General features: G+C 45.0%; 1 protein-coding gene across 1 annotated transcript in view; it reads left to right on the plus strand.

Moving 5' to 3' along the window:
* Window positions 1-9,741, plus strand: part of ppfia3 (PTPRF interacting protein alpha 3) — a gene marked incomplete at its 5' end in the record, with an annotated part of 33,355 nt that extends 23,614 nt beyond the window's left edge. Inside the window, 9 exons of the mRNA XM_083649790.1 lie at window positions 1,009-1,074; window positions 1,553-1,579; window positions 1,913-2,088; window positions 2,832-2,932; window positions 6,796-6,971; window positions 7,821-7,889; window positions 7,994-8,156; window positions 9,124-9,182; window positions 9,455-9,741. Of these exons, the coding sequence (XP_083505916.1) occupies window positions 1,009-1,074; window positions 1,553-1,579; window positions 1,913-2,088; window positions 2,832-2,932; window positions 6,796-6,971; window positions 7,821-7,889; window positions 7,994-8,156; window positions 9,124-9,173 (828 nt within the window). The 3' untranslated portion in view covers window positions 9,174-9,182; window positions 9,455-9,741. The remainder of the gene's footprint in view (window positions 1-1,008; window positions 1,075-1,552; window positions 1,580-1,912; window positions 2,089-2,831; window positions 2,933-6,795; window positions 6,972-7,820; window positions 7,890-7,993; window positions 8,157-9,123; window positions 9,183-9,454) is intronic.
* Between the last annotated feature and the right edge of the window lie 3,316 nt (window positions 9,742-13,057).

The raw sequence follows: 13,057 nt of genomic DNA on the forward strand, positions 1-13,057 counted from the left end.
TTCATGACATAAAAAAAACAAGTCCAGGCACTCATATGGGTCTGAATGTTAGCAAGGCTTTAATTGGAGAAGGTTAAGACATTAAAAACCTACATATATCCACCTATGTCTTCAACAGGGGGTTGATTAAATACTTCTTTACTTACCAAGCAGGCCTGTTGTGAAGCATCGGCTTTACGCTGAGAGCTCATAAACACTGCATTCATATTGTAGCAATATGAGGCAGATGTACACCAGATGTTCATTGTTTCAAACAGAAAATTGATTACATGTTTATGATTCCTGGTGGAAAATTAGGCCACTGCAAACCACAACAAGTAAAGCACTGATCCATCAGAAAATGGACAGAATTACTAATGGATTTCTGTCCGTTGGGCTGTTATCAACGTCAACGCTATCACACACACACACACACACACACACACACACACACACACACACTTCTGATATGTGGTGACAAATCCGTCCATCAAGAAAAAGTTCACTGTCAAAACAGATGGAAATCTGATGGAGTGCTAACCGGACAATGGACAGCTGTCATTGAAAATTAATTGAGATGCACGGAGATGGACAGACACAACGGATGTGGCCGTGGCTTAGGATACAGAAAAGAAAAATGTAATATAAAAATTCAGAATACAATCGAAATGGGGCTGATATAAAGATGCACAACCAACAATTTCAACAGTAGGTCGAATGTGCAAATGAAACATCTGTGAAAATTATGGTGTGTGAATGGATGATGCAGATGCTTCTTATTACTGCATCAATTCACATCAAATAGTTGAAGCACTTGTTTATCAGAATCACCATGGCAACGGGAAAGCAGTTTGCCATTGCGGTTAACTGACATCCCATGACGCCGACCAGTATTGCTTTTTCTTAAGACGACAAGGTGCACAAGCAACCTCACTGCATGCTAAAAAAAACTCACTGCATGCTGAATGCTGACATACTTTTTCACTCCTAAATCACAATTTCATTTTGCTCTTTCTCCGTGACGCGCAGTCGACGAGCAACGTGTGGATGACCCATGCGGAGATGGAGTCGCTGAACGCCGCCACCAAACCTCCGGTTAGTGAGCCGCCCGTCCCGCCTCCGTTCGACACACCCTTTTGTATCTGCTGTTTCCTGACGGCCATTCATTTGTTTTCACAACGTTTTGAATCATATCAGGGTCTGTCCGCTCTGAATCATGTTGATGAGTCTCTCCCCTTCCTCCTCTCTCTCTCTCTCTGTCTCTGTATCTCTCTCTCTCTCTGTGTCTTTCTCTCTCTTTGTGGGCCCAGGCCATAGTGTTGAGCATCGTCTTCTCTCCCTCTGGTTGCTGTTTCAGTGTGAACTGCTTCCAACTAATTATCCGTTCACTAACACGCTGTTCCTCCCTTTGTCCTCCTTTTCTGTCGCTGCTCCTCCTCCCTCTGCTTCTCCTCCATCACCCATCCCGCTCCTCCTATCCTCCTCTCCTGCTGTCGACCCTCGCCCACCTCTGTATCACTCTCTCTGGCTCTCTCTCTCTGCTTACCTCTTCACTCTTCTCTCGGCACCCAAGGAGCTGAAGGAGTTCAGCTGGGACCAGGTGAGGATTGACTGCACCTTTCCAAGCACAACTCGCCCTAAATTAGTTAATACCATTAACCCATTAATGACATATTAATGACTATATTTAGTATGTTGAGTTTTTCCCCCCTGTTTGAGGTAGAAACACAAAATTAGCTGTGGAAACTGTCAAGACATGTGGCTACACAGGACAAATGTTAAGTGCTGCGAAAGAAATGATAACATTCCTCTGTGGACAAATAGGCTATCTCTCCAGAGAAACTTCACAAACTAGCCCCAGTGAGTGATGAGTGGTTGACAGATATGAAGCCAGCCGTGAATCACTTGATCATCTGTGACTGCTCCCCTGCAGATCCTGGCCTATGGCGATATGAATCATGAGTGGGTGGGCAACGACTGGCTGCCCAGCCTCGGTCTGCCGCAGTACCGCAGCTACTTCATGGAGTCCCTGGTGGACGCACGCATGTTGGACCACCTGACCAAAAAAGAGCTGAGAGGACAGCTCAAAATGGTGGACAGCTTCCACAGGTAGAGCTCAGCCTCTTCGAGATGATCACTTTAAGGAAAAGATATAGTGGGGGAGGCTCAAAAACAGTTCTTATATATTTTATTAACTTCCTTCTTATGTGTCTTCCTAAGATTTTTTTTTTTTTACGAATAAATGGTATTCTTGAAATGAAAGTTCTCACATTTGTTCTTGATCCCCCCCTACCCCAACTTTAAAACAGGCCTTTAGGAAATGTTAAGATAATCGTACGAAATGAGACTGTTACTAATATTGAGGAATTGCACTTAAGAGCCTTCTTAAGAACGTCCTAAATTTTCCTCTTGTGTAATTTCTTAAGAGCTATCTTAAGAACACGTTGGTGAATCCGGCCCCTGGTTTCTCTCCGCTGACATGGTCATAACTCTCTCACGCTCTCTCCTCACTTCTCCCATTCTTTTCTGTTGACTCTCTGTCTGTGTGTGTGTGTGTGTGTGCGTGCGTGCGTGCGTGCGTGCGTGCGTGCGTGTGCGTGCGCATGTGTGTGTGTGCACGCGCGTGTGGTATGGGAAGTACGATGGTGGTAAAAGATATGCTGGGAGTCCTCCTGCTGTTGTGACACCCTCACTCCGCAGGTGTGTGTCTCCGGGCCCTCTGTAAGGCCCTTTAAGGGTTGAGGGTGGGAGGGGGATTGTGTTAATGCTATCTGACTACAGGTGAGAGTGGGACCCTGCCCTCAATTAACCCACTTTAACCGCCGACCTTTTGGCTCTTTCACCCCTCCCAGGGTCAGTTTGCATTACGGCATCATGTGCCTGAAGCGTTTGAACTATGATCGCAAGGAGCTGGAGAGGAGGAGAGAGGACAGCGCCCCCCACCACAACAAAGGTGAGCTCTGCCGTGACCTCAGCCACGCCCCAAACTTAGCCCACCTGTCATTTCTTCTTTTGATTCAGTGACCTCCTGTTGTTTAAGGCATGCATACAATTAGTGATTATTACAAACATACAAACATCCAGATCTACTCTTAAAGGGCACCTATTATGCTTATGTAATGTTGGATGTTCATATTAGACATGGTTAAAGTTTCAAATAATGAGGTAAACATATGTGAAAGTTAGCCCCATTAGCAAAGATTGCGGGATTCCGACTGTTCTGAATGGTTACGAGAGTTGAACAAGATCACGGCTCTAGGTGACGTCAGGTAGACCCTGATTACCTTATATAGACTACCTCATTTGTAGTAGTAATAGTAGTAGTATTTGTACAACCCTTAAACTTTTTTAAACTTTTCATTATGCCCTAAACTTCTTCCCTTTGATTCTTTATTCGCACTGCACAAAAATATATTATTATATTAATATAGCCTATATATTATTAAAATTCAAATAGAAGATTGGCTCAGACAAAATGATTGGCGGCCAAAGACTAATATTTTAACAATTGTAAAAAAAAAAAATGATGAAAATTCTGATGTCTCTCACATTGCTGAAAGCAGTTTGGGACCACCCCTGTGTTTTTATCTTGATTTATTTATTTATTTTTCTCTCATGCCTTGAGCAGATTATAACCCACAGTTCTCTGGTGTAATGTGGCTGGCCTAATGATGACATAAACGTAAATAATCTCAGCCATTAAACAAACCCAAATCTCTTGCTCTCCCACTACTGCGCCCGGGGATACACATGTTGTACATTTTCAGTCGGCTCGTCTTGGCTAATTTCCTCGCAGAACAAATTCCCCAGTGAGGACATTTGTGAGTTTTGGGCTTGTGTTGACGATGAACTTGACATGTGCAGCCCGCATCAGAAAATACATCTGTGAGGAGGAGCATTCCTGCATTCCTCCTCATCGCTCATCAGCACTTACTTGGAATGTGAATGTTGTTTTAGTTAAGTGTAATTTGTAGTATCGAAGAATTTGGACATGTTTTAATGTTTGAAATAATATACAAAACATATTCCTCTCTGAAGAATCTACTGTATTTTCTTTTGTTCAGAATGTCGAGAATGACTGTAATATACACTACCAGCCAAAAAAGTATGGACACACCTGATTGATTGTACCATGTTTTTCCATGACCTGAAAGCCATCTTGATCTAAAGGCTTATGCTTAAATACTTGAAATATGTTTTAGACAAATATAATTACTGAAGTTGATCCTATGTATGTTTTTCCCCCAAAGTCTTTTTGCCTATCAAGGCAAAGGGTGGCTACTTTAAAGAATCTGAAATACAAGATACAGTAGTTTTGATTTGTTTAACACTTTTTTGGTCACTGCATAATTCCATTTGTGTTATTTTGTAGTTTTGATGTCTTTTCCTTTTATTCTAAAATGTGACATCTTGCTGTGATGTCTGTACATGATTGGTTGCAGTGGTAGATCCAGTACCTGATAACCACACTTGAGTAAAAACACCGATAGAATATTACTCGGGTAAAAGACTTAAAGTATCATACTGTACTGTACATAAGTATCAAAAGTAATTTTCTGATATTAAATGTACTTGAGTTGAGTATTGAAAGTAAAAGTACAAGTAAATGCTGTTAATTTAAAAAAAGCAAGCAGTCATCGTGGATTTGACTCATGTTCATGTCCATCTGACATGCCGGGGCTTGAGTGGAAATCTTCTTCTTCTTGAGTTTTACTGGCGGAATACTGTGTGACAGGCCATTTAGTCAGGCCTCTCACAGAGTTAGCATGCAGCAGCCTCTCCTCTCTCTCCCCAGAGGGTTTTCATAGTCCTGAGTGGCTGATTCCAACTCTGCTCACCTGTGCTCCTCCATTCAGGTGTGCTCCATCAGTAGCTAATGAATGGAGCTCTCCATGGTGCTGAACCTGTGTTCACTCATTTTGGCCACTAAAGCGCAAATGATGCTTGAGCGAAATCGGCGGCGCTGACTGCGCCGAGGGGGTCGCCGCAGCTGGGCGTCCTCTCGGCGCAGCTCGGAGTAGGGGGCGTGCAGCATGTCGAAAATGTGACTCTGCGCCGTCAATTCATTGTTGTGAGGAATGAGGAAATGCCATTTCCTCATTTAACGTGCTTGTCCCTCATCTAGCAAAGCCTTCTGCAGGCTCACCGGAATGAGTTTTGAAATGGAGGGACAATAAAATGTTCCCACACCGACATGATTGCAAGTTATTGGTAAACGACACAATAACGTTTTGGACAAGTTACGTTCGAGTATGCACAGTCAAGCTGTCGCCGCTCGTCGGTGGCAAGGCTCCAAGTCGTGGCTGCGCAAAACCATGCTGGCCGCTTTAGGCTACGTTCACACAGCAAAAATTAGTGCTCGAATCTGATTTTTTGCTCAGATATGATTTTTTGTGTGGCTGTTCACACAGACTTTTTAAAAGTGGCCCATATCAGACTCCAGTGTGAACAGATCACGGACATGAAGTGACCCGCATGCGCAGAAGAACAATAACGGCACACGCAGCACACTGCTGTTCTACGTAAACCCGGAAGAACAGCAGTAAACATGACGCTAGCTGAGGATGTTGTTTCATCGGTTGTTTACCATTTAATTTACAAGTTATTGTGCAATGGATGTGGAGGGTTTCCAAATTCCAATTATGGAATTTGGAAACCCTCATTAGTGTTTTCCATTTAGTTGGCCCTAATTACCTAATTAAAAAATCTGGCTCCATTAGCTCATCCGCAGGGGTGCTCTTTATACTTCCTGAAGGATTCAGCGCGATTGCACGTAAAATGGCATAGTTGTGGCCAAACAAAATTTCTGCTCACTCACTCACTCAGACTCACACACAGACACTTCGCATTCTTAATATAGGATAGCGGTTGGTACACAACGTTATGGTGCATTACCGCCTCCAACTGGAATAGAGTGTGGATCGTCATTAACGTTAGAAGTACTAATTCCCCAAACCTGCTTGCTTGCAGGCTACCCAATTTCTCACGATTTACAGTAACGATTAACAAAGATGCTTAGGGGAAATGTAATGGTGTAAAAGTATACATTTTATTTAGGAAATGTAGTGGAGTAAAAGTGAAAGTTGACAGAAATATATATACTCATAAAGAGAAAACATCGCATGGATGCAACTGGGACGTATCCTCAGTGATGTACCCTGGGGTCATGGGATGTTTCGGGTCTCGCAACATCATACACCCTCGCCCAGGTGACCCAGCTGGGGCTGGCCAAGCCCCAACTTACGTCCCAGTAGCTACCCACGGTCAGCCCTCTAGGAAGGGTCGAAGGTGGTCACGTAGTCAGGGCCACTCAATCCGCTGCTCCGGAACTACTCTGCCGGGACCGGGGGGGAGAAGGGCTCTGGTACGTAGAGGGACCGGGCTATGTGGGTTGCCACCCGGCCGGGCTCCTCCCTCGTCTCACCAGGTCTAGGACCTGTGCGCTGCACCAGACTCCCCCGATCCAAACATCTCATTCCGACGTGATGGTATCTTGGTGGATACCATGCAGTACCAGTAATTGGTGGCACTGCAGACTCCACTTGCGGCTTGAATGGCCCTCCTAAAAGGCCTCTCGTGGATTGTTGGGCTTCTTCCTCACAGAAGAGGCAGGCTGGGGCGCTAACCCATACTGCTCCCGGGTGCCGTCCCTGTTCCGGCTGTCAACTGTCTCTCCAGTGGTCACTAGTCTATTCCTGGTTGTCACGTATACAAGTATACTCCCAAAAAATATTTAACAAAGTATTATTACTTAGTTACATTACACCACTGCTTGGCTGTTTTCTGACTCTTATTTTCGACCCGCCTCCTCCCCAGATGTGATGGTGTGGTCCAATGAGCGAGTGATGTGCTGGATGCAGACGATCGGTCTGAAGGAGTACGCCGACAACCTGAGCGAGAGCGGCGTGCACGGTGCCCTGCTGGCTTTGGACGACACCTTCGACTACACCGACCTGGCCCTGCTGCTGCAGATACCCAATCAGAACACACAGGTAGAGGCAGAGCGTCAGAGGCGGCCAATGGGAACGCTTTCTGTGTCGGCACACGTGTGTATTTACCCACTCAGAAAATTGAAGCCATTTCTTTAGACCAGTGTCAGTTTTTACCCAGAACCAATATTGTTGGACTAAACTTGGTGCTATTCAATCATCTTGAAATTTGACAATTGGGGTCAATTGACAATGACCCCATTTTCTCCCCAATTGTACTTGGCCAATCTTTCCCCCTGCTGCCCCGGTCACTGCTCCACCGTCTGCCGATCTGGGGAGAGCCGTAGACAAGCACCACGCTTCCTCCGACACATGCACAGTTGCCAGCCGCTTCTTTGCACCTGACAGCGGGGGGCTTCACCGGCAGGACGTAGCACGTTCGAGGATCATGCTATTCCCACCAGTTCCCTTCCGCCCCGACCAGGCGCAACGACCGACCAGAGGAGGCGCTAGTGCAGGGACCAGGGCACATACCCTCAATGTGGCTTCCCACCCGAAGACATAGCCAATCATGCCTGTATGGACCCCCGATCAAGCCGGAGCTAACACGGAGGCGCGAACCTGCGACCCTCATGTTGGTAGGGAGGGAATCTACCGCTTCACTACCTGGACGCCCATGCACGCGATAGGTCTCTCGCTCTCTCTCGCTGTCTGTCTCGCTCTATTTCTCTGTCTCTCGCTGTCTCTCTCTCTTTTTCTCCCTGCTGAATCATATCGTTTCCTCGTGGCCCGGCACTGGTCCACGGCCCGGGGGTTAGGACCCACTGACCTAAGGCATCCATTGGTGCCAACCGATACCCCTGAAAGATTTTCAAACTAATGCTGATCCTCTGCATCACTTCCCTCCTTCAGGCCAGACAGCTCCTGGAGCAGGAGTACAACTCCCTCATCTCCATGGGAACTGATAGGCGGCCCGATGAGGTCAGTATGCTAATCGGCTCACCTCTGAATCGTTTAAAAGAATTACTCAAAAAATGCAGACTTGACTGACTGATGGTCACACAAACGTGCTCTGTCTCTATTAGGATGGAAGCAAGACGTTCACCCGCTCGCCCTCCTGGAGGAAGATGTTTAGGGAGAAGGACCTGCGGGGCGTGACCTCTGACTCTGCCGAGACCCTGCCTGCTAACTTCCGTGCCTCAGCCATCTCCACGCCCTCCGTGACCCTGAGAAAGGTTCAGAGTGATGGTGAGTGCCGCGACCTCCGACACCTTCCCGCGGCTTCGCTCTCATGTTCATATTTTGCTCGACTCGCCGGAGCCCTGCAGGCGCGTCTCAAATTAACACTCGGCGTTCTTCGCTAATCCTGCTACTCTATATGGCATTGCTCATGGGAAGAACATGACTGGAATCAGGCCGACTTGGTGTTGGAGAGGGGAGCGAGCTCAGATCAGGTGCAAACGGTTTGGAGTCTCTGCTGTTGTCGTGCAGATCCGATTGTCCCAAGTCAGTCTCAAGTTTCAAGTCCTGTATGGATTTAATATCTTAGAAAACTAAAATATCTAGGACTTTAAAATGCAATATGGTTTCAATAGGATAAAAACTTGGATAAGAGCATCATGAATTTGATTTCCATAATCAGTTACAACTTCAGTAAATTCAATCATTCCATACAAATTTAAAAAACAGACTTTAAATTCAGTCATCTGCTGGAACAAATCTCATCACCTTCAATCAAAGTCACTTACACAATCACAAGATCTCAAATCACGACTTTAGAAACCTTTTCAAGTCATCAAAGTACAAGTCAAAGTTGAGTCCCAAGTCACCAGAACCCAAATCAAGTCTCAAGTATTCTCTTGATTGCATTGTGCCCAGTTGACCGTTCGGCCTTTTCATACCGCCGGCAATCAGCTGACACGCACACGAACAGATGGAAATAATTCCTCTGAAAAGTCAAATGCATACAGCGGCGTGCTCCCGGGTTGTTTTCACGCTACTCTGCCATTAGTTTTCCCAGTGGAATTTTGTGTTTCCTTTAGCGAAGGAACCGACAATAACAAGGAGCAGACGGCTTTAAGTACAGAGGAAGACCATTATCCCTCTCATTCCTCTGCTTAATAGGAATGCCTGCTGAAGGTCGCTGTTGTTTGAGACGCGGCGGTTCTGATAATGACACCTTGTCTGTTGTCTTTCTCCTGGTCTCTTAACGCAGCGAGCTCCGGAGCCCGCGGTGAAGCCTCAGTGAGGACGTACTCCTGTTGAGCGTGCGAGGTGAGCAGCGCCGCAGCCCATTAAACTCTTCCTTCATGTATGTGGGGACATAAAACCAGTTGCTCCAAAGCCTCCAAGATAGCTTGCACCTGTGTGTGTTTTTTTCCGTATGTATTTGTTTTTTGTTGTGGTGGATTGGTTCGAGCGTGGAGATTTTAGTAGTTTCCCTGAGGTCTTTATAGCAGTGAGTTTGGTCGGTGGGGATTTGGGCAGAGTTGAGTTGAGGCCATTGGAGGCAGCGCCGTGGGAATAACGCTGTGTTTTCTCCTCAGGGCGCTGACTGGATTGGGACTGGAGGACCCTCTCGCTCATCTGCGCGGAGAAAGAAGCAATGAATACAACTATACTTAAAAAAGAATCTGTCGGTCTGACCATTCTGCAATAACAGAAGGAGAGGCTACAACGCTGAAAGGATCAAAGGGGAACATGACATGAAGAATGTATGATCAGACTAGTAGGAAGGTAGAATGGGGTCAGCTGTTTTATCTCTCTCTCTTTCTCACTATGTCTTTGCTCTCTCTCTCTCTCTCTCTCTCTCAATGTGACTGTGCTATGGAGTTAAAGGATAATAGATTTTTCTAGGGTGCCAATCTTCCTGGCTGCCCCTCGGGCGCCGTCTGCACACAGTCAGTGCATCTGGAGATATCAGGGCTCGTTTTCCCACCTTCAGATGATGCTGCCATTCATTTTTGTACAGTAGGGAAAAAAAACAGCTCCAACAGGCTTGAAATGTGCCGAAGCGAGATAACCCATCACAGTTAACACAAAGCCTTCATTTGATTTTCCCAAAGTTTCTGTTTTCACTGTTATTTCATTGTGCCGAGTTGAGCGTTTTCATAAACAACACCCACAGGAACAGATGGAAATAATTCCTCGAAAACACTTCGCCTTACAAACTCATCCATGTCCATGTCATGTTTTTATTTAGCACGCCTCTGTTAGCCGGGACAGCAGCTCATTTCAAGCTAGGTTTGCCACTGTAAAGTTTTGGTTTTTTTAAACAAGTGATTACATACAGCATGCGCTGCAAAATGATTGGGGGAAATGTAAACTAGACGCAGACAGAAGTAAACAGGGCTATAACCCTAAACGACGCCGGCATTCTCCTTTCTACTGATGAGGCGACTGGTGTCCAGTGTCAGTCAGCCATTGTGGCTCTATTGTTGGCTTCTATGGTGCTGTCAGGGGGTATCCCTAAATGTCCCCAATTGGTTGGAGTTGTGTAGTAAAACACGTCCCCATTCAGGCCGCCATTTTAGGCTCCGGCCACATCAGACGGACCCTCCTCACGGTTTGTCTATTGGCACCTTGAAAGCCGAGAGGCTCCTGGCTGAGTAATCTCTTTTGAAGGGACGCCATTATAGAGATCAAAGGCCACCACACAGAAGCACATAGAGGCATTGTGTTCAATGGGTGTGATGTCATTCAGTGGTGAGCAAGAAATCCATAAAGTGGCTTTTAAATATAGAGGGCAGGACACGCTGTGGAGGCCAGGTTACCTCCTGCGGCTCGGATTCAAAGTCCCGGCTGGCCCTCTGCCGTGCGCTGGCGTACTTTTACGACTCGTCATCATCAGCTCAGGGTCTCAGGGTATGGCTGATGACAGGAAAGGTGTCAGAGAGATAAAACAGCGACCCAAACGGAGGGAGAAAAGAAAGAAAAGGAATGGGATGGGCAGAACCAAGTCATTTTACTGCGCACACAAGCCATAACAGAAAGCAACAGCTAGTCTCTCTGGGGCCCAGATCAGAGAGGAGCGAGGACAGACGGTGAGACGAGACGGAGGGAGTCCAGGGACAAAACCTTTAGCCTCTGTGTTTACGATGCATGTCAAACAAACAAGACGACAATGAACTCAAACTTTTTTTTTTTTGGTGGTGAAGATGATGTCGTAAAAAAAAGATATATATCTGTATAATAAACTTACGAGGGTGGGAGCCTGGGGATCAATTTGTAAAATGTGTGTATTTTTTTCGGTTGTATTTTTTATTTTCTACGATAACTATATTTATTTTATTTATGTATGTATTGGATAAATGTATGTACATGTTCCGTTTCTTCTTGATTCTGACTTGATTTGAACTAGTTTTAAAAGTAAATATGAAACATTGAAAATGGTCATTCAAATACGCAACTGTATGTGTACATTTTGAGAACAAATTGTGCAATGATTTAACAGATTTCCATGATAAAAGTGATAGTAATACAAATTGAAAATATCATCTGGAAAATAAACAATAATGATGATAATTATGGTGGTGATAATGTAAAAGAAAAAAATAAAGTGATCCAGGTGGATCTGCTTATCATCACAAACGTTCTTCTATTTTAGCAGTGTAATGAAATTCACTGCATCATGATAATATTTTACAGATGTAACCCACGTGTTTAGAGCAGTGGTTCTCAATATGCAGTCCGGGGACCACCACGGGTTCTTGAAGGGGTGCCAGGGGGTCCCCAGCAAATTGATTGTTTAACTTCACTATTATGAATGTAGAAGAATGCCTATTTCGATCATATAGTTACAATGTTATCCCTCTACCAACAATAAAGACAGTCATGGAATTCTGAACAAAATAATATCAAACAATAAAAAATATTCTCAGGTTTGGGTTCGAGAGACAAAACCTCATCAAATGGGGGTCCGTAGCTCTAATGTGGACTAAATGAGGGTCCTTCATATGAAAAAGGTTTAAGCCGTTTACACCAATGATTCACAATGACACAAAACTGTTTTAGAACGTTGCAGGGAAAGGTTGCAGCGGTGTAAACTGGCCTGTCTCATCTCGACTCCAGCCCGCTGATAGCATCGCCAGCAATTCAGCTTGTCAAGTGGCAGGGGCTGGTTGCATGCAGTTGCAAGTTGCATCCAGTCTCTTGGTGAATCTTTGGTCTAAACTGGGCTTTAGAATCACTGGTTTAATGTTGTATTATGTACAATATACATGTGTAAACAGTAAACGTGTGTGAAAATAATGTGCTGAATACAAAGATCCTTTATTACCGTGTTTGGTAGGCAAACTGAACAAACCAGCAGCTGAAGAACTGTCATATAAGTTAACAATCACATGGTTTTAAGACTTTAAATTCATGAACCAAGTTACACAGCGAGGGAGATGGGATGCAAAACGGCAAACTGTCGGCATGGCTGAAATCACACTAGAGTGCCCATAGCTTCAGTACCATGCACACATTCCCCATCAGACTCGGTTGTAAAGGCACTGTTGAGGCGTCCGTGGTATAATCCATTATGGTAAGAGTGTGGAGCAGTAACATAGACCCTCAGTAGGTGGCGCTCCTTCCTCTAACAAGCTGGACAGACCAGCGGCTGGAATTATCATCAGTTGTGCACTGCAGTGACCTACCACTCCGAGAAACCTTCTTCTATAAATACACACAGATATACATAGCTTTATACATAAAGGTATACTGGTCTCATATTGTACACATACAAAGTAATATATTAATATCAAAGACATACACATGCTTACATACTAATCAAAAATAACTTATTAGGTAAAGAAGATGAATCATAAAAAAAACAGTACTTTTTTTAAAAGTAAAATCTCTATCTTTATATATGATGACAATATTCCCTAAGATCTAGTATTGAGGTCTTCTTGTTTTTCTGTAGTCAGTTTGAGTTGTGGTGGAGGGAGGGGTTTGGAAAAGAGAGAGACAACTGGAAAGTGGATGAAGGCAGGAATAACTTCCGTCATTTTTTGAAGAAAGGCCACTTAGTCCAGCAAGAGAGCCCACAGAAATGTGTCACAGCAGCTCTGCTCTGTCTCAGATTCCACGTCTCACTTCTCCCAAACACTCCTCTGACACCTTCATCTCTCTCTCTCCCCCTCAGCCTCCCCTCCTCCTCCTCG

This window comes from Poromitra crassiceps, assembly GCF_964638095.1.
Source record: "Poromitra crassiceps genome assembly, chromosome: 13".
Taxonomy (NCBI): domain Eukaryota; kingdom Metazoa; phylum Chordata; class Actinopteri; order Beryciformes; family Melamphaidae; genus Poromitra; species Poromitra crassiceps.